At 43.4% G+C, this 22,500-nt stretch overlaps 2 protein-coding genes across 2 annotated transcripts in view; both read right to left on the reverse strand.

Moving 5' to 3' along the window:
- si:dkey-97m3.1 (fatty acyl-CoA reductase 1) overlaps positions 1 to 12,241 on the reverse strand; it is an 81,437-nt gene extending 69,196 nt beyond the window's left edge. The window contains exon 1 of the mRNA XM_062518627.1: positions 12,009 to 12,241. The gene's annotated coding sequence lies outside the window, so the exon portion shown is untranslated. The remainder of the gene's footprint in view (positions 1 to 12,008) is intronic.
- A 7,067-nt stretch (positions 12,242 to 19,308) lies between these two features.
- The window catches only part of magi2a (membrane associated guanylate kinase, WW and PDZ domain containing 2a), a 311,406-nt gene continuing 308,214 nt past the window's right edge, over positions 19,309 to 22,500 (reverse strand). Inside the window, exon 24 of the mRNA XM_062517478.1 lies at positions 19,309 to 22,500. This exon is cut by the window's right edge and continues 497 nt beyond it. Within this exon, the coding sequence (XP_062373462.1) occupies positions 22,422 to 22,500 (79 nt within the window). The 3' untranslated portion in view covers positions 19,309 to 22,421.

Below are 22,500 nucleotides of genomic sequence, written 5' to 3' on the forward strand. Positions count from 1 at the left end.
GTTGACAGAAGGCAGACGAAAGGGCTCCAGAGTCCTGCTGAGGTGACCAGTCCAGGGCAGAGCCAACCACATCACACAAGAGTTCACAGTTCAGTTCACTCAGCACCAGTCTCATTATCGGGTTTATTTTTGTTCTTTTCTAGTTTCTGCTACTGTGTTTTTGTTGTTATCTCTGCCAAGGAGGCTATGTTTTCATCATTTAGTTTGTTTGTTTGTCTGTCTGTCTGTTTGTTTGTTTGTTTGTTTGTCTGTTTGTTATCAAGATAACTCAAAACATTGTAAATGGATTTCAATGACATTTTCAAGAAAGGTCTGAAATAACCCAAGGAAGAAACCATTATTTGGTAGCGATCCACATCACTGTCTGGATCCAGGAGGTGCTTGGCGGAGGTCTGCGCTCTTGGAGTGCTTTTCTAGTTTTACTATGCATCATATATGACCACTATACTATATATAATAGAATAGAACATATTCATTTGTCATTGTAACAGATACAACGAAATTAAGTGCAGTCGTTCTCAAGTGCCAGACATCATTGAGGTGTACTGTATATTCATAAATAAATATATACAAAAAATGCTTACTACTAAATACTTCAAATGCCAAAACACATAGGAGACACACCAATACAGATATAGGCTGTCATATGGGCAACTATTAATATACTAGCAATACACTATATACTAATATAGCTATTATTAATGTAACTACTGTATCAAGCCTAATGAATGACAGCACTGTTTTACTGTATCTGCTAAGGTAAGGCTGAACAGAAGGAGATGGGTGACAAGGCAACCTTAGCATAAGGGCATTCTTAACCGTATTTCTGTTTTTGATAATGAAATAATAATTGAACACGTCATCCCTAAAAAAATTCATCCACTTCATCCCGGGAGTCCTATTTACCATCCAGTCCTGACATAACACAGTTGTCTGCAATTAGCACGGTTGACCCACAATTTGAGCTAAAACCCTTATTCTGGGATTAGCGTTGAGGTTAGCGTTACCTAACTCAGGCCGCGCTGGCCATGGGGGATCAAATGTGACTTCGGCACTTTGTGATGAGAGTAACGGGAGTCTAGGGAGCGAGACTGTGATTACGGGCGAAATCCGTCACAAACAAGGCTTGGCCCTCCCGCTCGACAATCCCATCGGCAACCTGTCAAGAGAGCGCCACTGACCACAGCAGAGGGTTCCTTGTGAATCCACATCCCTATTTTGGGGCCTCCTTGTCAGAAGGGCATTGAACTGGTGTAGTAATGCCGCAGTCAAATACTCCCATAATAATTTCCGAGGGTATATACACCAAATTACCACAATAATGTTCCCAAATACAGTGAATATCTGACTGCACCAGATTAATTCCCAACCGACCCCTTGACTATAATTTTTTGCAGGTTGACTGTAACAGTTTGGACAATTATTATTCATTTTTTTAAGTGTATTTGTGGGCTTTTTATGCCTTTACTGGTTGGACAGTGGAGAGAGACAGGAAGTGAATGGGAGAGAGAGCAAGTACGGGATCCGGAAAGGACCACAGGGCGGGAATCGAACCCGGGTTGCTGGCCTAAAGTGCAGGTGCCACAGCCAGTTGTGGCACAGCTGGGGCCAGGACAAAATATTGACAATTTCATTACTATATGCAATGTTACTTTTGACATGCTTAATGGCATCCAAGCTTCCTTCAGTGAAACAGTGCACAAGCTTCTGTAATTAACCTCAAGATACTGGCATAGTTGACCTTGGGATGACCTGAGCAATACTGACTAGGTGATGTTAGCGGCAGGATCACACCCTGTGGAACGGCAGCAGGATGTAGCCTGTGTTCTGAGTGACAGCAGCAGCCGATAGGCCTTTGTGAGAGGCCCGGGGCTGGATTAAGGAAGTCGTAGGAAAGCCCAGCGTGACCATTACTCCTCAGTAGTAGATTGATTACGTTAATCAAGTATTGAGAGGGCAGATGGATTACAACAGAGACAGAGAGAGAGAGAGAGAGAGAGAGAGAGAGAGAGAGAGAGAGAGAGAGAGAGAGCGGTGGCTCAGGAGAGAGTGAATAAGTGAGTCGAAACATGTAGAGCATACAGCGACGTGTCTGTCTCATTAACACTGCAAGAATAAATGGCCTCATTCTTCAGGCAGGTCACAGCATTTGTAGGATTACTTTTCATGCTCAAGTGATAAATTTGACTAGTTTGCTTTGATGTTTAAGACAATTATCTAATAAGTTGTGTTGCAAGTGTGTGTGTGTGTGTGTGTGTGTGTGTGTGTGTGTGTGTGTGTGTGTGTTTGTTAGGGATGTAAAGGTATGCGTATTCGTACAAAACCGCTTCAAGACGTTATGCAGATGTACACCAAATGCAGTCTTTTTTCAGTGGCTCTCATAGAAACATGACAGGTGGGGCGTGATGAGAGGATTTAAAAAAAAAAAAAAAAATTATGAATATCTAAAATAATGCCTTTCTTTTTGACAAGGCCACACACAAACATAACAGTCATACACAAACAGATGTATGGATTATAACAGCAATTTAGATTTTGGGACAAAAAATGTAACGTGGAACCAAAATACGAAAATGATATTCTAGCATTAACATTTTTCCGGGGTAATGGGGTCATGCGGGGCTTGAAAATTAAATTCCCTTCTTCCAACTTGGGGAATGACAGAAAAAGTTTGAGAACCACTGAACTAATGTATTATGGCCTGCTCTGACAATGGTTTCCTCCCCGGCCCTGATCGTTAATATAGACGAATATTATACACTCACTTCGGCTTATTGCCTGATCTTTAAGAAATTCTCCCACGTGTATTTGGAAATGGCTATACACACACACACACACACACACACACACACACACACACACAAACACAAACACACACACACACACACACACACACGGTCTCTGGAGATGGAGATACTGGACAAAATCTGCCACCAACCGAGCCGACAACAATACAGGGGTTGCAGCCCCTGTGATACCTACCAAAACAAAACAAGCCTAAACCACAAAGACCAGAAGCATATCCCTCAAAATCCTTCCACTACATTCCAGGGGGGCAATTCAGTATTTACAAATCAGGTCCTGTCATAGACTGTTATGACTAACATTATACTCCATGAGAGGATAAGAACAGCGGGGGGTTGATGTGCTGGGGCCTCTTTTGGTGTTGTGTAGGAGGGCTAGACTGGTGGATAACATCACAGCCAGAGAATGACATAACTAGCTGCTGTTCTTTTTTTTTCCTCATGAAGAAAAAAAAAAAAAAAGAAATAGCGATGCAACCAGATTGGGTGTCTGCTGGGTACAAGGCCATGTAAGATTAAGGATGTCAGGACTCTTTACATCTCTCTCTCTCTCTCTCTCACACACACACACACACACACACACACACACACACACACACATGCACGCAGGCACGCACACACACAGGGATTTCTGTATCAGGCTTAGGGGATATGGCTGCCCCTCAAGGTATTTAAGCCAAGCAGGTCAGTTCACCAGTTTCTCTCTCCCTCTCCCTAGTCTACTGATGGCTGTTCCCTCTCCCTTCTCTATTGATGACTGATGGAGGGCCGAGATAAAGATGACAGATTTTTGATTATGCTGGACCGGCAAAAGAGACAAATGACGTGCCATCACCTCTCTCTCTCTCTCTCTCTCTCTATATATATATATATCCCTCTCACTCTATCTCTCTTTCACTCTCTCTCTCTCTCTATCACACACACACACACACACACACACACACACACACTGAGGAGGGCAGACATTCAAACCACTAATTATGCCAGACAGATTTTCCACCTGCCACACACACAAACATCTCTAACAGGATAGACGAGAGAGGGAAGGGGGGGGGGGCTCCATTCAACGAGGCTGTGAGGGGTTAGCACCTTCATCCTGAGTGCCTCTTCATCACCTGGTAAGGCGGGTGGACAGGCAAGACAGCCAGAGGATGGATGCTGGAGGAGGAGAAGGAGGAGGAGGAGGAGGAGGATGAGGGCTCTCATGGACGTTTGTATCATTCCGTGTGTGTGGGTGTGTGAGGACAGCCTCTGATGCTACCAATGGCATCAGAGCGAGCAGCCAGTAGTTTGCACTGCGTCCTTGTACAGGAAGTTGAGGTTAGGCGCTGGAATAAACACAGAAAGGTATCCCCACCCACAGCACAGGAGGGCTGAGAGAGGAACCCGGCACACAACTGTGGCTTCGACATCCTGTCCGACAAGCTTGACTAGAAAACAAGGGCTTCCGCTTTAGAACAACAAGCTGCATCATTGCAGCTACAGTAGATTAAAAAGGACAAAGCACAGCTGCCATTCAGATTTCTGGGGAACCTAATATCCACCATGCTCTCTGCTAACAAGATAACTATGATTGGCATCCGAATGCCACAGGGTTTGCACACATAAATGTACATGTATGCACAATGCAATGATGTGTGATGATATTGTTGAGTTGTTCCAGCTGTCACAGTGCCATGGGAACAAGATTGAAAGGTTAAAATGATGTTTCCCATTTTCTTTTTCCTCCCTTGTAAAGGATGCATCGATTGTGAAATTCTGTCGACACAGACATTTTTATGTTTGTCTGTTTACTTAGTATTTGATGTTGTGTACCCTTTAGTAGAGTGGAAACAAAGATATTCAAAAAGCAAAAATAACTGAAACATTCAGCAACATTCGGGCCTTCATAGCACAACATTTACCAAGTGCAGTATTAATGCAACATAACAGATGGACAGAACAGAACATCAACCACTGCCATCGGTATGTCACACAAATATTCCCATAGCTGATATCAGTCGAAAAGGTCGATATCAGTTGATTCCGATGTTTAAGGACAAATTGTGTGCCCTTACTTCTTTAAACTAAAGGCTATGCAGACACTCAACAAACATCTGCTATCAAAATGATATGCAGGAATGTAGCCTTCCTGGATGCCAACCTTGCCAGCAAAACTCTCTGTTGACAGACATGTCCTTAGCAAGGCTGTGTCCTGATCAGTGCTTTTACATGGGAACCCTGACATGAAGGTGAGCAAATTGACTTCATACCTCCTTGACAGGTTCTACAAACTTCCCCAGAAGAGGCCCTTCCCCTCTATAATGGAAAGGACAGCCTTTCATTCAGATAACCAGCCGAGAAACAGACTCTGGCTCAACAGACTCAACTGAAAGCCTGTTATAAGATAAAGTGGCTAAGTTGTTCAGCCCACACCTGCTGTCGTGGAAAAGCTGTTATTTACCAAAACATCCAAGGATTGACTTTCTTCATCAAACAGGGAAAGTTTAGTGAACGTACAGTAGGAAGTTTCAGTAGGTTTAAGTTACGGTCAGTGAGACCCAGTTAGCAAGGTTTGTTTGCAGATCTAAATCCCGAGAGGGAACTCTAATTAGCTTGCATAGCTCAGGGTTACCAGTGCTTGTAAGACTAATGTCAGCAAAATTCAAATGAACTTGAGTATAAACATAGGCCGGAATATTTCATTGCAATTTAATTTAATTATAGTGTATTTGCGTGACCACGGCTGTTGTTCCACAGTGCTTTGAATGTTATACTGGCATTTGCATATTTGCTGGATGACAGAGGCTGCATGAGAAGTTTGGCCTGTTAGCTTAGGCACAGCTTTGCAAGATATGTCCTGCTATCTTTCGAGTAAGTAACCAGAGAGTGAGAGAGAGGTGATTGGACAAGGTTAAAATGACCTCAACTATATCAGAGGGCAGCACACTGAGATGTATACTATAGGTAGGTCCACACTGTATGAGTCATGATACGTCTACGATCTTAAAACACAAAGGCACGCACGTATTTAGGCTGCCAATCTGAAAAGAGAAAGAAGATAACGAAATGTCAAGCGAGCAAAAGTAATCTAGTATCAACACCGCACGCTTATGGGTCAATAGTCTGAATCAATGGGCATACCTAATACATTGGTCCGTAATCTGTGCAAGGTGTCAAAATCCACCCTGGTCAAACAGCCTCCACAAGTAAAATGGAGTGCTAACAGTAGGTCCATATTTATATCCGTGGTGAGAACTTTCCATAAAGTTCTCACCAAGTTAACTTTACTTAAAGTTCTCACTATGGGGCCTCAGGTTTCTCTAAATATGGACTGAGAAGACAGGACACTGTTACGCCCTTTATAGATATGCGCCCTTTTAGGTCGCAGTAACTAAAAATCACCTCGCAGTCCCCTGCAGTAGAGAGGCCACTATCCACATTCATTCAATGAGGCGGGCAGCACCGAAAGACCAAAGGGTGACCTTCGTTCTGACTAACTATGTCTCCATCCGATCTCTCTTATACCCAACGACCCCAGCCTCTCATCACCTTCCACTAACCCGGCGGTGATCAGAATGGGGGTCTTGCAGTCCGCACCCTGTCATTCCGTCACCTCACAGCTGCTGAGAAAGGTCTTTCCAGGAGGCACTAAATCTGTCCAATTACCCACAGGCATGCTGTTAACAGACTGCCATACGTCCTTGTGACGTCCAGACAATGTCACTGCCATCTATACTCCAGTCCTTCCCCCTTTTCAGAATGGCTTGTTCAGTGACCTTGACCCTTCAAACACCTGACCTTATCTGACAAAGAGTGCTGATTCATTCATTCAAGTTTTAATACTTGGTCTTAGGCCAGTGGCCAGCTACGCATTTCTATGCTCAGGAGCTTATTTCCCCTGTACTTGCCATTTGACTTTTTGTCCTAAAGGAACTTGTTGGGAACCTAAATGTTTTTTTTTTTTTTTTTTTTTCATAAACTCACCTCTGGACGTCTTTCTCTTTCCATTGGGAATTAGGTTCTGGAGCTTTAGGTTCTAACAGACTTTTAGTTTTATAGTCCAAGGAATATTCTGGTAAAACTTGCAGTATTATATTCCCTGGTGGAAGACCAGCAAGGAAGTATTGGTAACATAGAGTGGATAACGAGATCACACTTAAAGTTACAGAGCGAATAATTTATATATATAAACAAGGAAATAATAATACACTGCACCAACTTTGATCTGCCTGTGACTATCTCCCTCTATCTTTTGCCATGTGTTTCCCTCTTTTGCATTGTGGGAGAGTTTCTCAAGGATCAGACACCATAGTACCACAGCAAATTAAAACAACTTATCAAATATATTGTGCTAAAAGTTAAACAATAACATAAACTCATCAATCAAATGTATCAATTAAGCATACCATATTAACCCTCCAATGCCTCCTACTCCTCGTTTGCATAATCGCCTCAGCTCACGCCTCTCCAGTCATCCATTCTGCTACCCCACCTCCTGCCCTTAATTGCCCCAGCTCTCTTTGCCCCAGCTCATTAATACTGCCCATGATGGCCCTGCTCCATTCCCTGCCGACCTGGTGCATCTTGGGTGAAGCATGGGAGCCAGGTGCAGTGAACCTGATGGCTCTTTCCTTTCTCTTTTTACCTCCGCCAAGGAGGTTATATTTTCATCGGGGTTTGTTAGTCTGTCTGTCTGTCTGTCTGTTTGTTTGTTTGTTTGTTTGGTTCGCAAGATAACTCAAAAAGTTAAGGGTGGATTTCAATTAAATGTTTTCGCTTGACAGAGGTTTGCGCTCCCTGAGTGCTTTTCTAGTTTAAGGACACACCTCCTTTGACCCCCCCCCCCCCATGTGTGCATGTTGCTATATTTGTGTTGGTTGCTTTGCATATTCATACAAATGCCAAAACACATGACCCGTGCATAAGCCAACACATATTTGTTTAACTGTAAAATACTTTGATGATTCATGTTACAAAAAAATGCTCCCCAACAGCAACAGACCACTTTATAATTGCCTACAATGAAAAGTGCTCCTACAAGACGCCAAAACAAAGGCAATAAAACAATAAGGAAGTCTTATCTGGCAATGCCCTCAAATTGTCCTCTCCTGCTCCCCGTAGATGGTCACAAACCCATTACGGAGCCCTCAAATGAGGTTTCATATCTCAGCCACTGCACAGAGGGATCATTTATTCATTCACACATCTATTCATTCACATCAACACAATTGGTTCTACCCTCTGGGGGGGTACAGGAAATCTACAGCAACTGCTGGAATTTTCCAGAAGTGCTGAGCTTACGTCGACAGAACCCGTTTGCTTTCCATTTGCCGGTGCTTGTTTACTTTATGACTGCTTTAAATGCCTGAGATTCTCCTTTACAGGAGCTGAGCGCTGCCTCAGATCTGTGTGAGGCGACAGCACCTGCGGAGCTGCTGAGAGAGAGGACAGACCTTGCACATCGCAAGGCATTTTATTGCGCAATAAAAGCTCATAGATCAATCCCCATGACGACAAGGCCAGCTCGCTGGTCCTCACCGACTTGATTCGTGTTTTACACTCTGGACAGATGTGTCAGAGGGAGACTCTGGCTTATTGCCAACAATGCCCTCTCTCTCTCTCTCTGTCCCTCCCTCCCTCTCTCTCTCTCTCTGTCCCTCCCTCCCTCTCTTTCTTTCTTAAGATGACGAAACACAAACGTCATCCTCATGTCACTCTATGGCTGCAGCTTATAATTCAGAGGAAATGATATAGCTCTTTTATTTGGGGCGTTAGTTCACGGAGAAGGAAGAAAGAACTCGTACGGAGAAGGGCGCTCCATTTTTCCAGGGTGTGCACACACACACACACACACACACACAAGCTCCCGCGCTGCGAGTGAGACAAGGTTAGGGTGGGACAACAGTGATTCATGATCCTGGTCCTCGGGACCAAAAGCAACATCTTGGGTGATTCCCCCGTTCCAAAAGCTCAGCAGGGACATAACATTTCATTCAGGGGTGTTTTAGTAGTGCAGTGAACCACGAAGAGGACTTTAAAGTATACACACAGCAGTTTGCTGTGGAACTTCCAGGACCAGGTTGGGTGCCTCGAGGCTGCCAAAAACTCCCATTGGGCAAAAGCACATGCAGACTGACCACACTGCAGAGTGTGCCGTGTGTTGTTGTGAGGAGGGTCTTCTTCTTTAGGAGAAAAACATAATTGACTTTCTAAAAGATTCATGAAGCACCACTTCACAGCAGCCTGCAGTGCAAACAGCTGAGTCTCATGAAAAAACGGAGCAAGATACAGTTGGTGAGAAAAAAGAGAGGGGGGGAGAGAGCGAGAGATAGAGAGAGAGAGAGAGAGAGAGGAGAGAGAGCAAGAAACAGAGAGGTGATGTAATAGACAATGCAGTCCAACACTAGAGAGATTAAACAGTAAAAAGTAAGAATGACGGAAAATGTTATTAAAATCGCATAGTATAGGCCCAAATGCCTTCCCAAGCACCAACCGCTATTCCTGAGGAACTTCCTTAACTGTAAAATGAGCACTGGTCTGGAAATAACTTGCATGAGATTTGTTCATTCATTACATTCATAAAACAGATGGACAGTCCTATTTCCTTAGCACCCAGATAGACTCACAGAAAGACACAGAAGGAGAACGAATGGGTAGGGGATGAATATTACACATTTCACACTATCTTTGAGGTCTTCTGTAATTTCTTGAACTAAAAATAGACAGGGCTCTCATGATAATTATAGCTATTTGTAACATCTAGATTTAGAAAGCACCGCAAGACATGTCATTCCCTATTTCTCCAAACCCAAATCTCTGAACAGATGACCACTGACAGCCTGTGACAACCTATTTTAATACACCGACCACCTTCTAATGAACAAGATTAAAGTGGGTTTTCATATCTCTATGGTCTGCCAAAGCCAATCTATCGCGTGTATTCGCGCGCGTGCGTGCGTGCGTTTGCTCTGGTTCCATTTTTTCCTAACACCTCAGCTTGATAAGTCTTCGCTTTGGTCCCTACGGATATGGACACCGTAGGCCTGCACGTGCCAACACCGCCAGAGGGTCCAACCGTGTCGACGCCCCCTCCCTCCACACTTGACAGAACGGACAAAGATGGTTTGCCCTCTGACAGTCCGTCAGTCTGACTTAAAGAAAACAAAAATCTGGGTTGCTGTTAAGGACCACCTAAATGACCCTGCTCCACCAATCTTAAAGCTCACGACTCTAATATAGACGGTAGGGGCTACCGCCGTTCATTCCGACATACCAGCACTCCGACATTGACGTCCAATTGTCGTAGTGGAGGCATGTCTCTTTATGGGAAAAAGTCCCACCAGTCCGACATTTTTTTTTTTCATGGTCGCAGTTCAAACAACGTGCCATTCCGACATGAGGTCATTAATAGGCTATTAATGTCATAACTATATCCAATTGTGTAAAATAATAAAGATTCACATTTAAAATGTAATTGTGAAGACTTCTTGATATGGTTATGTGTCTGTTGCGTGCACGACTCGGGGAAGTGAAAGCAGTTCTATAGACATGGCAAGTTTTCTTCTCATTATTCACGGACTAAGTGGGGCTAAATTAAGTTATTATTTTGCTGTCACTTCGTCTGTTTTATGGCCTAGAAGGTTGTATTTGGTATCTGTGGATAGCTCTAGCTCTCATCTTTTATCTGACATGCAAGCCGTATCTTTTTAACCACGGTTTCACGAGTAGCCTAAATCAAACGAAAGTAGCGGTAGCCGAAGCTATATGATTCTTATTTGTTTGTCACTTCGTCTGTTTCTATAACACAAAAGGATCAATGTGTTTGGTATCAATGGAAAGCTCTGTTTCTCCTCTTTCATTTGATATGCGTGTTATGTCTGTGCGATGCCTGGTCCCGGAGTAATTCAAGCGAGAGCAGTGGCTGCATGGGTGAACGCAGAGCAATATAGACTGTAAATATGATACTTTCATTTAAAATCATGATTTTATTTTTATTTTCATACTTGATCGTTCAGACATGTCTAGTCTCGTTGGAAAGCCCCGGTTCTGAGCTCTTTCATGCAATATAGGTCTCATCTCGCTGTGACTAATAATCGTGGAGCAATAACAGAGAAGAATGGGTGTGTTTTTTGACGCACTTTGCGTCCGTCGTCGGGCTAGGGTCCGTTAAATTGACGTGGAAAAAAATAGGATTTGTAAACTGTCAGAATGGGGGTACTAAAATGTGTCGGATTGGCAGCATGTCGGAACAACACCATGTCTGAATAGCGGCATGTCGGACGAAAGGGATGTCGGACTGGCAGGATGTCGGACTGCCGACATGTAACCGACGGTAGGATACGTTGTGCGTAAAGTATTACGCTATTCATCAACTTCATAACCAAAGTATGCTAAAAACACACAGACTTTCCGCATAAAGTTGCCGGCAAACTCTTAGGTCGAAAACTGTTAACTTAAAATGGACAATTTCAGAAACGCAGTCTGACTACACGTGTTTCAATACGGCAGGTGGTCAAACATTTTAAATAGGCAATCACACTGGAAGTTAGTTCAGCCTGATTCATGTTTCCCTCAGCATACTTTATGAACTAACTCAAACCTGAAATGTCTACACTGTCACTCTAACTTTGGCTTAAACATGAACCAACGCACAGTCTATAATGATAGAGCACACAAGACCGCACTGAGCCTACGAGTCGTTTTTCACAGCCAGCCGGCAGACTGGTTCATAACGGTTTCTCCTGTGCGGATAGGCTCTGTCCATGCACTGAGCACATGCAGCCTATGAAAACACCATATAGGCTTATGACGAAAATTACCTTACAATCGCGACCATATTATTTTACAGCATGTGTGCGAACGAACAGGCTACTCTGTTTTGTCGTTGCTTATTCAGAGCGAGGAAAGCAACCGCGGCAGCCATCCTGCCTTCCAGTGCGATTCATTTTTCAGAATCCTCACTGCGCATCTAAAAATAAGGATTTAAAATGGAAAACGGACAATATTTACTGAGAGCAGTGAGGTTTGCCAGCAAATAATGCATTATCGTCATATCATAGGCAACAGTATGCCTAACCCTGCTGGCGAGTGGCAAGCGAACGGCAAATTATGCATCTTTTCCTCCACCCGTGTGACTTTCCTTGCAAACCGCTCTCTGTCGAAAAACAATGGTTTGATCCATTAATGAAAACGAATAAATGGGTGATAAAATCTCTGACTTACCTGGCTCATGGGGTGAGATATCAACACCCGCTGTGCAACTTTCACTACAGGCTACTGTATGTCGCCGGGGTGCCCAAGCGGTGGCGTGTGTCTGTCACTCCGATGCAGGCTTGTGCTGCCCCCCTCACTCGGTAGTTTCCCGACGCGATGGTTTGCGTGCGGCAGCCTTGGACTTTCTCTGTCCCACCCAGACGATCCGACGCTCATAGGGCCCTCCCCGGAATACTGACAAGAGGACCGTACCACAGACGGTGGCGTGGATGGCGTGGGGCGGGAAGTCTCTATATACGCCCGTCTGACAGACACGCCTTAGCCTACTGCACATTTATGGATTAAAATCAAATCAGCGCATTTTGCATAGACAAGTGGTTCATTCTCGTTCCCCCCTCGGGGTATACAGCGAGTCAGTTTATGTAATCTTATTTCCAAATAGTCTATTTTGTCAGTCGTTTAAATCTGAGACAACTTTTCTGAAACAAACCAGCGCAATATTAATAGTTGATAGGCCAACCTTCTGATCTCACCTGATATCCTCCTCTCTATGGCTGGTCAAATTAGAGTAGCCTACGCTGGTTCTATTCAAGTAGCTTGTTGTGCACTACAAAAGAGAGAATTTCTTGAGAGAATTGGAGACGTGCCAGCCAGTCCTTCAATGTTATATGAACCTGACCTGAATTTGAATGACCAATTAAGTTTAATATTTGGGGATAATTGAGGCATGGTCTATCACCTTTATCATGTTGAAATACAGAGATATTTCATAATTAAGGGTCATTTAATGTAGACTACATTAATAAGTGGTGTACAGCTTCAAGACAAATTAAATTGAAAGAATACTGTAAATGTGAATACTTTGCTGAGTCTACTCTTTGACGACCTTGAAATGTAACAGATTATTCTCTTTTTCATTTGATCTGACATGCAGTAAGTCACACACTTGCAGCTTGTCTATTACACATTACAGGAAAAGGAACTGTAGAATAATCAAGAAATGAGAGGCATCTTGACCATAGTAGTTTCACCTGAGTTGAGATTTTATCTGAAAACATGTGGCTAGTAGAAACAAGTGTCCCGGTGTGTGAAACTATACATTGTCCTATTAGGGGGATCCTTAAGGGAATATTCTTTGGTGCCATTTCACACACAGTCCTGTCTGCACTTCTCTCTTTGTGGCTCTGCCCTGGTTGTGCTAGACACAATGACTTCCATTTCTACATTTAGCAGACATGCACTTTTAATCCAAAATGATCCACCACCGCCCACCACCAACACCACCACCACGAACAACAACTTGTAACCGTCTGCTATTTTCAATTGCAAAACATACCACCAATGACACCTATTTGTTGTAATGTGTGGTAATGAGGTGTGTTTCAAAAGTGGTTCCCATTTTTTTTGTAGGCTTGTTTGCATCATCAGAGTTGATTTTGCGAAAGGTCAGTCACAGGGCATCTGAAGAGAGCAATCTAGAAGCACAACAAGTGCCAGCCGACTCTGACCCACTAATAGCTGCTATTTTGGCATCACAAGCCCAAAAACAAGAACCATATATCTCTCAAAGTTACTTTGCAACAAACGCACAGTTAGGTTAATCCCATGCTTGTAGTACATCTCCAAACAAGAGATAGGACTTTTTCATTCCTGAGGTATTACAGTTTGTTGCATGACAACACAGATAGAGTTTATCAGATACAGGAATTAAATCATTTTATCCATTTCTTTCACTCTTGCATGCCCAAACCTCAACTTGCCTGAACACCTATGTGCAGGGCCTACATTTGGGTGGGCTGGTAGACATTTTGGATGGACAACATAGCAAAGCAGTCACATTTAGGCATTTCAAATACAAAATAGTATGTTGTCATTTGTATTCTGTGAAAATGTGTATCAAAATATTTTTATTTTATTATCATGTTTCAATATTTGTTGTAGTGACATCATAAAAGTCCAACACAATGAATGCAGCATCTGACTGGTGCTGATTGTAGTTTGCCCAGAGTTGTTGTCCTCAATCCTCAATACATTCATGTGCATCTTTATCTTTAGTATATTTTACTGTTCTTTTTAGTCATGTCGATTTGGTGATTTGCCTTATCATCCTGTTCACATAGTAGTGTACAGTATGTTGTGTGTGGTGTCTTAAGCTGCTGGGACCTTGAAATTCCCCTTGGGGATCAATAAATTACCTATGTATCTATCTATCTATCTATCTATCTATCTATCTATCTTGTGATCAGAACATTGAGATTCAGGAAGATGATCCAGTGCAAGAGGAATAACGTGCATGTTGTTCACACAGACACCAACCTCAACTGTAATCATCCGCTAGGACCAGATGGAACCGGTTATGTGGTTGTCGTGCAACATTGTTCAATCTGGGCATGCATTGGCAATGCAATGATACCGATGAGACACTTTGTACCTCTTGACAATTTCGGTTGTGACTTTAGGCAATGAGATGTAACAGGCAAGTCAGCATATTGATCTGTTGACTCTTTGCAGGTAATGGCATGCTTTGTAGGCAGAGAAAGCTGTTGCTCTCAAACACTATCTACTTAATCGTACTGACAGCAATCAGGGACTATCTATATGAGATCTATATGAAAAATGGCCAGGATTTTCCTTTAAAGTATCAGGAGGGAGGTTTAGCCTACCTAACACACACGCATAAGCCTACTGCACAGCTTTGTACCACCTAGCTACCATTACTCATCTATATCCAAGCTGGGTTTGAGACTGCACACTGAAAAAAAAAAAAGTCACCCTTTGACTTCTTGTCCTTGTTTGGGTGTACTAGACAGAATGCTTCTTTACTTCTTTATGTCAGGTATGAGGCATGTGAGATGAGCTGTGTGGTTTGGTCAGGGCCCGAGAGAAAGCCTTGGTCCCACTACATCCCCTTTTTGCGCTACTGTAGATCAGAAGCTGTGAGCTTCGCAGAAGTGGACAAGAAAGTCGGCTTGAAATAATGCATTGAGGCCAGAAATCCCTTCGTCCTCTCTTGAGCACCGGACACACATGAACACACACACACACACACACACACACACACACACACACACACACACACACACACACACACACACACACACACCAGCCTCCCCTGAGCTGGCAGCCAGAGTAAACAAGGTAAGCTCCGATGACTGGAGATAACAGGAACAGTGAGCTCGGAGCTCTAGGCTGATCCCCTATTGGAGACAAGCGCCTGAGACAACACAAAGATTTCCCGCCAATCCCTCTCACGGAGGATGACATGTAGCTCCCCTCCTATAACCCTCCAATGGGAGCCTATTACAGTAGTGTTGTACAATGGTGTAGTCTAGTTAGCTGTAGCGGGTATACTGTGATGTAGTCTAGTTAGCTGTCATGGGTATACTGTGATGTATTCTACCAGCTGTCGTGGGTATACTGTGATGTACTGCAATGATTAGCTGTTGTGGGTATACTGTGATGTAGTAGTTAGCTGTAGTGGGTACACTGTGATCAACTCATATCCTGGTCTATGTAAGTGAGTGTATAGAGATGGTGATGCTTTTTAAGTGGGTATACTGCTTAGTCCTGCATACTACATAGACTATACCACTGGTGCTGTAGTCATGTCATCGAGGACCAAAAATGTGGAAAAAAAAGGGGGACATTTTTCAGCTTGACTATCAATCTTGAAATACAGTACTGTACATACAAGTTTTATCTTCAAAAAAGGGGGACATAGGACGTTTGTCTGTATTTCCCCGGGGGCAGGCAACCAATAAAACGGGGACTGTCCCCTGAAACCGGAGACGTCTGGTCACCCTCCTCTACGATCACCCTCTATTGTGCACATCAGAAACAATCTACTGACAAAGGTGACAGAAATGAAACCCCATTTAATGTAAAGTGGGTGCCATCGTAAACAGGGTAAAGGTTAGCCAAGAGTTATGAGCGTCAAATGCACTAACTAAGGCTTCCTCACTTTGCGAGGGGCTTCCTGTACTGTATGCCAAGTGAAACGGCTGCGATGAATGAATGTCGCGCGCGGTGACCTTTCAGGGCTGGGTGAGAAATGATCGTAACGTGCAGATCGCTGAGCAGGAGGCCCCTATTTGTTACGGTGAGGGAACATGAAGGGCAGGGCGAGCAATCAGGAGGAGGTCCTCCGTCCTCAGCAGGCATTCGGGGGGGGGGGGGGGGGGGGGGGGGGGTGAAACCTGAAACAACAAGAAACCCGGCCCTCAGATCGACACGGATCAAGTTACCGTTCCCAGCGCTGGCAGGGTTAAGATGTCACCCTGTTTGATCCACTTCACTACATCACCAGCACTTTGAGGTGATAAAAGATGCAGGCCTTGGCATCCAGCAACTACTCATCAATGTAATGTGACGCACACTCCGGAATTTTGATGATGGGGAAACCATTTTCTCTTCTCTCTGTGGTTGGTTTTGGCACATGGTTAAAATCAGTGGTTGGTTTTGGCACATGGACAGCGCACTCTCCTACCTTTATATTTACAGCACATTCCTATCTCCAGATACAGGCTATATATTGCCTGTTTTGGTTCTGCACTATGCAAGGTTAGGCCAGCAGTCGGTGGGCAGTAGTAGCATAGTGGTTAAGGAACTGGGCTAGCATGCAGTAGTCCAAAAACTTGTGGGTTCAATTCCTGGCTTCACTTGACCCCGAGTTGCTCTGGGTACGATGGCCCTTGTAATACAATTATCATAATGCAAATCGCTTAGTGTAGAAGTGTCTACTGAATGAATACATGTCATGTAATGTAGAGCTCACGTTAAAATACAGCCTGAAACCCTGACCCATTCTCAACCTCTCTCCTCTCTCCTCGATGGTCGGTCCTCCAGACTTGTTGGCCCATCATTCTCAACCTCTCTCCTCGATGCTCGGTCCTCCAGGCTCGTTCCCACTGATCTATAACTAGCACTGCATAGAATATCCCATTTTTGCCGCCCCATCATTTTTTTATCTAGATCAGTGGGAACGAGGACCGAGGAAGGAAGGGAGGATAGATAAAAAGACGAATGAGAGGCACCCCTCGTGTGGTCTTACTCTAGGCCTGAGCAGCAGCAGCAGCAGGAGGCATCAGCACTGCACGAGCGCCCCGTAGGTCTGCACAGCGTCCACACAGCACCACTCTGGGAGATGAACTGAGGCCTGCGGTGTTAACACGGCACCCTGCTCCTCTCACCACTGGGGCTGCCCCTGCTGCAGCGGTCAATCAGCTCTCTCTCTCTCACACGCACACTTGGGAGTCATTAGCTGTGTTCAAAATGTTCACTCGTTCACTTGCTATATTGTGTCTGCGCTATATGGCTGATTCACCAGAACATAGAGCGCTATGTAGTGAACGAGTGAACACTAGGGAATCATTATCTGTGTTAAAAATGTTCACTCATTCACTCACTCACTTGCTATATTGTGTTTGTGCTATATGGCTGATTCACCAGAACATAGTGCCCTATGAAGTGAACGAGTTTGAACATTTGGAACACAGACACTGTCTCTGAGTGCATACTGTACGTGCTAACTCAGGGAAGTGTACCTATGTTCCCCAGGTCCTACTGTATGTTCCCCACTTTGTATGGGACCGGGGAACATAGGACCCTTTTGTTTTGAAAATAGGGGTCATCCCTATGTTCCCCGGGTCCTATGTTCCCCGCTTTTCCCAAACAGGGTCCTATGCTCCCCGGTGTGTGTTGAAAACCAGGGAACATAGGACCCGGGGAACATAGGGATGACCCCCTAACTCAGTTTGACTATCTTCTCATTTTTAGTAATGAACAATACACTGAGGCATAATATGCTTCAAAACAATTTCTCCAAAAACTGAGCCCAGTAAAGGAATTTGATAATGGTCTACTTCTGGATCAATCTATCAGGTTCTGTGTATTTCACAGTGGTTTAGTTTTGATTGATGAGTTGATCTTTTATTGATGTGCTACTGTGATTACTGTACACCTGTAAGTAGCTACTTGTCTGAAATGTAAATCCCATTTTTTTTCGTTTACTGACCTGGTTTTGAATTTGTATTAACAATAATCTGGATAAAATGAATCACCAGATACAAACACAGGTGTGTGAGAAGGTGTTCCACGTTCCAGTGAGAAACTAGGAAAAGAGTGGTGAAATGAGGCTGAGAGATAAGATTCTCAGAGAGAGTGTTGGCCATCATCCAACAGAACAATCAGTTCTAAAGAATGACAGCTTCCAAGGCAACGACTCAGTCGCTCAAAACAGGGACACAATGCAAATATACAAATCAAACAATGACAAGAGTTGGTTTGGCTTTCAGCCAAGAGAACAATCAGCTAAAAAGAGACAGCTTCCAAGGAAATGACTCAGTAAAAACCAAACAATGTAAATACAGAGAAGACACTATACTGTAGCAAGCGCACCCATTTGCTTGCTTATCTTTTCTCTGACTCTGCTTGGTGATGATGACTGCGCGCTGTTTCATGGCGCATTTATGCAACCGAGCGAGCGTGACAGCATGCAAGGTCAGCAAGAGCGTGCCTTGTTCACCCAGTTTTAAAGAGGATTAAATATATATCTGATACAGACAACGCAGACATATGCAAAATAAATAGAATACATTGCCCAACCGTTACAAAAACAGCCCAGTCTTGTGTTTAGAGGCAACAAAATATATCACATTCCTCTGAGATTTGTGGATAAAATGTATTCAGGTGAGTTGGATAAATGTAAGGGTGTATTGCCACCTGGTGGCCCATAGCTGTAAGGTTTAATAATAAAGGCTTATATTACCTTTGAATAACATGGGGATATAAGCTTTCAGTATGAAATTTAAACATATAAATGTTTTGGTAGCCTCATACAATAAATCTACTGTCAAAAGAAAGTGGATATAGACCATCTTTAAAATCAAATGGAACCAACAGCTGAAGGGTTTGAGTTTAGCGCCCTCATGTGGCAAAAAGGTTAAAACAAAAACAACCATTTAAAGTGCAGTTATTACTGCAACTGTCCTTATGGAATTCCAACCATGCCACACTATTATCACTGTAACACTCAAGTAGTTTCCAGTGAATAAACCCATACAAATATGTTTACTGTACATTGCAACATCCAAACCATGCAAACCTCTGATGTCTGGGTTCTGATTTACCTACTGTATGTTGACAGGTAGGAAGAGCAGAAATATTATTTAGCTTTGCCATACAGAAGTAAATCTTTAAGTCAGAAACTACTTTAGTGACATAGAACCCCTCTCAGCAAATCCACCTTTGGGAATCCATTGGCGGTATTTCAAAAGGTCAAAACACATGCGATGACCAGTGGATACTTTGCACTGTGTCAAGATTTTATTTGGACAGTATTCCAGAATATCATACAGTAAACAAGATTTCTGCAAAAGTTAATATATCCATAGTGTTGCATTTCATAAAAATAGTTGCTCACTTAGAGTCTTTGTGACTATCAATAATACATGGAATCATATTTATAGAGAGGTACAGCTGTACAGGGTAAATAGACCACTAACTCTACACAGTGATACCGAGCTGGGTGGAAAGTGAAGAGCCATAGGAACCAGGTGCTGTCTGAAACAGGGTCGCTATAGACTGAAGCCATATTTGTCTCATCCAATAATCTCCTCTTAGTCAGTTCTAATATGCTGCTTTTTGGGGGAAAGGACACAGTGGAGATATCTTTTTTCTTCTTATCTGAAATTAAAAAAAATAAAAAAAAATAAAAAAAAGATTTGAGCGAGATTTTTCTTGTTACCTGGAAACTTAAAGGTAAGTGCTTCAGGGGGCAAATACTGTGGAAGTGAGGAAGGACTGTAGTCAGAATAAGGATTATTTGGGACAGAAAATCAGTTTTAAATGGTCCACATTCTAATGTTTCAGGCCTAATAAGATGTCTCAAATATAACTTTGTGCTTTTGACGTTTCATTTGTTAGAAAAGGGGACCTTTACACAACGTTGGTGTAGTTAACTAGTGAAATTTGTTCAGCCGTGTGATTCAATTCTCAGAGACTAGCCTTGACTTTAATTTCCCTATTTGCCTTGCTCTCCGGTGAAATGAGAAAAATACCCTTCTCTCAATAGACCGTGACAACAAAGCACAGAGATCTCCTTTCCACACCAGCCTCCGACTATTCCCTCTCTGTATCCAGCCAGTGATGTCTGTACTACTCTCTAATGGCCAGGCCATTTTCATGTGTAATGCTCACAAAACAACATCTGAATGGCTTAGTGACATTTCACTATGACGACATGGGAGTATGAGATGACATTAGAACTGACATTGTAACTGATAGAGACGGCGACTTCTTTGCCAATTCTTTGATACCATTAAACGTAATTGGGACTCCAGATGAAAAACGAACAAACAAAGAAACAAAAAAAAATCCTGTCAGTGGCGTTACGACTAACAGCACTGCACTGGCACTGTCAACAAACTCTGAAGACCGTTACACTAAACAGGTGTCTTAAGACCATTCTTGCAAATCCTTTTGGGAACCAGATCAATTGTCTCTGTCACCTTCACACATCGCTGCAACTTATTTGCTCGGATTCAAAACAGTGCCTTGCAAACTAAATAGTCTTGGCCTATGGAGCAACATCCCTTTCGAAGAGAGACTGCTACTTTGCAATGCATAACACATCCCTTGATAGTCATACTTTTTTTTTTTAAATTCGCTGTTTAATGGTCCCTTGTCGTGCTACAACATTGGCTGTTCAGCCGATGAATTCTAAGTAAAAACAACAATAAATATGAATGGATGTCGTACAAGTCACTGAAGGCCCTTCACTTTGAAATGTTTTTATCATAAAATGAAGGGCGCCGTGGGATTAAACAACACCGGAGGAGGTGCAGACAGTGTCCAGAATGGGACATTTAAAGGGGTGGTGGGGGGTGTATGACCAGTACGACATCACTGCAGGATGTCACTGCTTTGGACACGGATACTGACAACGTCGACGGTATATGAAGAACAGGGAGCAGCCTGTGAGTGCGTCTGTGTGTGTGTGTTTACTTGTTCAGTTTCAAGTTTCTCTTCAGCCATTTTGCTTTGCTCTCGGTGAATACCGTGAGCACCTGTCTCTCCCACCTGGTAAGGCACTCCGCCCCCCTCCATCTTGCCGTCCTGGTGATCCTCTCGGCCTCTGCCGTGGTCCAGATTGCTTTGTGTGTTTCACGAAGTCCAGTAAAGGGAATACGGCGCGCCGGGTGAGGCCTTCACGTGGTGGTGACCTTGCTCAAAAAACGATGTCCGCCCTCCAACAACGTCACGAGGTCACCGTGTCAGAAAGAGAAATAGGAGATTCTTCGTTCTTTCCTCGTCTGCTCTCGCAACGCGGCACACTCGTGACGACCACACCAACCCGGCAGTTAGTTTCTCTCGTCTTCAACATGACAGTATGTACACATATGTCCCACATATTTAAATTCATAATATAGGTTTATATCTATATTCTATAACATAACAGTGGTCATTTATTAGAGATATCTTCAGTTCATACAGTCTTCTTTAAGGCAGAGTTTCACTGATGTATATCTTTTTTTGTTATACTATATATTTGGGTGTATAATATCTTTTTTTCTATATATTTCCACTCTCTCTTTGAAATGCACAAAAGCTAAGGACAGGCAAACAACATTCTTTCTCCATTTTCATAAAATAGACTCAGTTGTTCTATATATGTAAAAAAGAATACACAATAACCATGTCCGTAATGGTCTTTGAAGTCAGTGGTTTCGAATGCAAGAGGGTCCCCATTTGAAACCGTCTTTACATGCTGCTGTTCAGAACAGTCTCTTCGTGGACCAAATAATCCATATCATGCCACACACATTCTTCCCCCCCCCACGCCCCGGTTTTGAGTTATTTCCATCTTTCAATGTTGTCTCTTTTTTTTGTTTCTCTTTTCTTTTAAGTGAATGCTTCCAGTTCTTAAGGTGGTGGGTGTAATATTTTGTAAAATAAATCAAAATAAAGTATAAATAATAATATCAATAATAATAATAATAATAATAATAACAATAATGCAACAACGACAACAACAAAATGGTCCTCCCCAGAGGTGCATGAACATGTCCGCCCCCTCCTCCCTGGTCAGGGCTGGGGTGCGGCAGGAGGAGTTGTGAGGGAGCTTGTGGAGGTCTGGGACGACCGATCTCAGCCAACGGGCCACGGCAAGGGTGAAAACCATGCGGCCCTGGGTCGTGATGTTGAGTGAGTGAGAGCGTGTGTGTGTGTGTGTGTGTGTGTGTGTGTGTGTGTGTGTGTGTGTGCGTGTATGTGTGAGTGTGTATATGTCTATATGTGTGTATGTATGTGTGTATGTGTGAGTGTGTGTATATATGTGTGTGCGTACATGTGTGTGTGTGTGTGTGTGTGTATGTGTGTGCGCGTGTGTGTGTGTGTGTGTGTGTGTGTGTGTGTACAGGGGTGTTATCTGCTCACAGTGGAGGACCCAGAGCGCAGGGTGCTGGGCAGCTTATCCGAGCCGGGGATCTTCCAGGGCCCGGGG

The sequence above is a fragment of the Sardina pilchardus genome, chromosome 17, assembly GCF_963854185.1.
Source record: "Sardina pilchardus chromosome 17, fSarPil1.1, whole genome shotgun sequence".
Taxonomy (NCBI): domain Eukaryota; kingdom Metazoa; phylum Chordata; class Actinopteri; order Clupeiformes; family Clupeidae; genus Sardina; species Sardina pilchardus.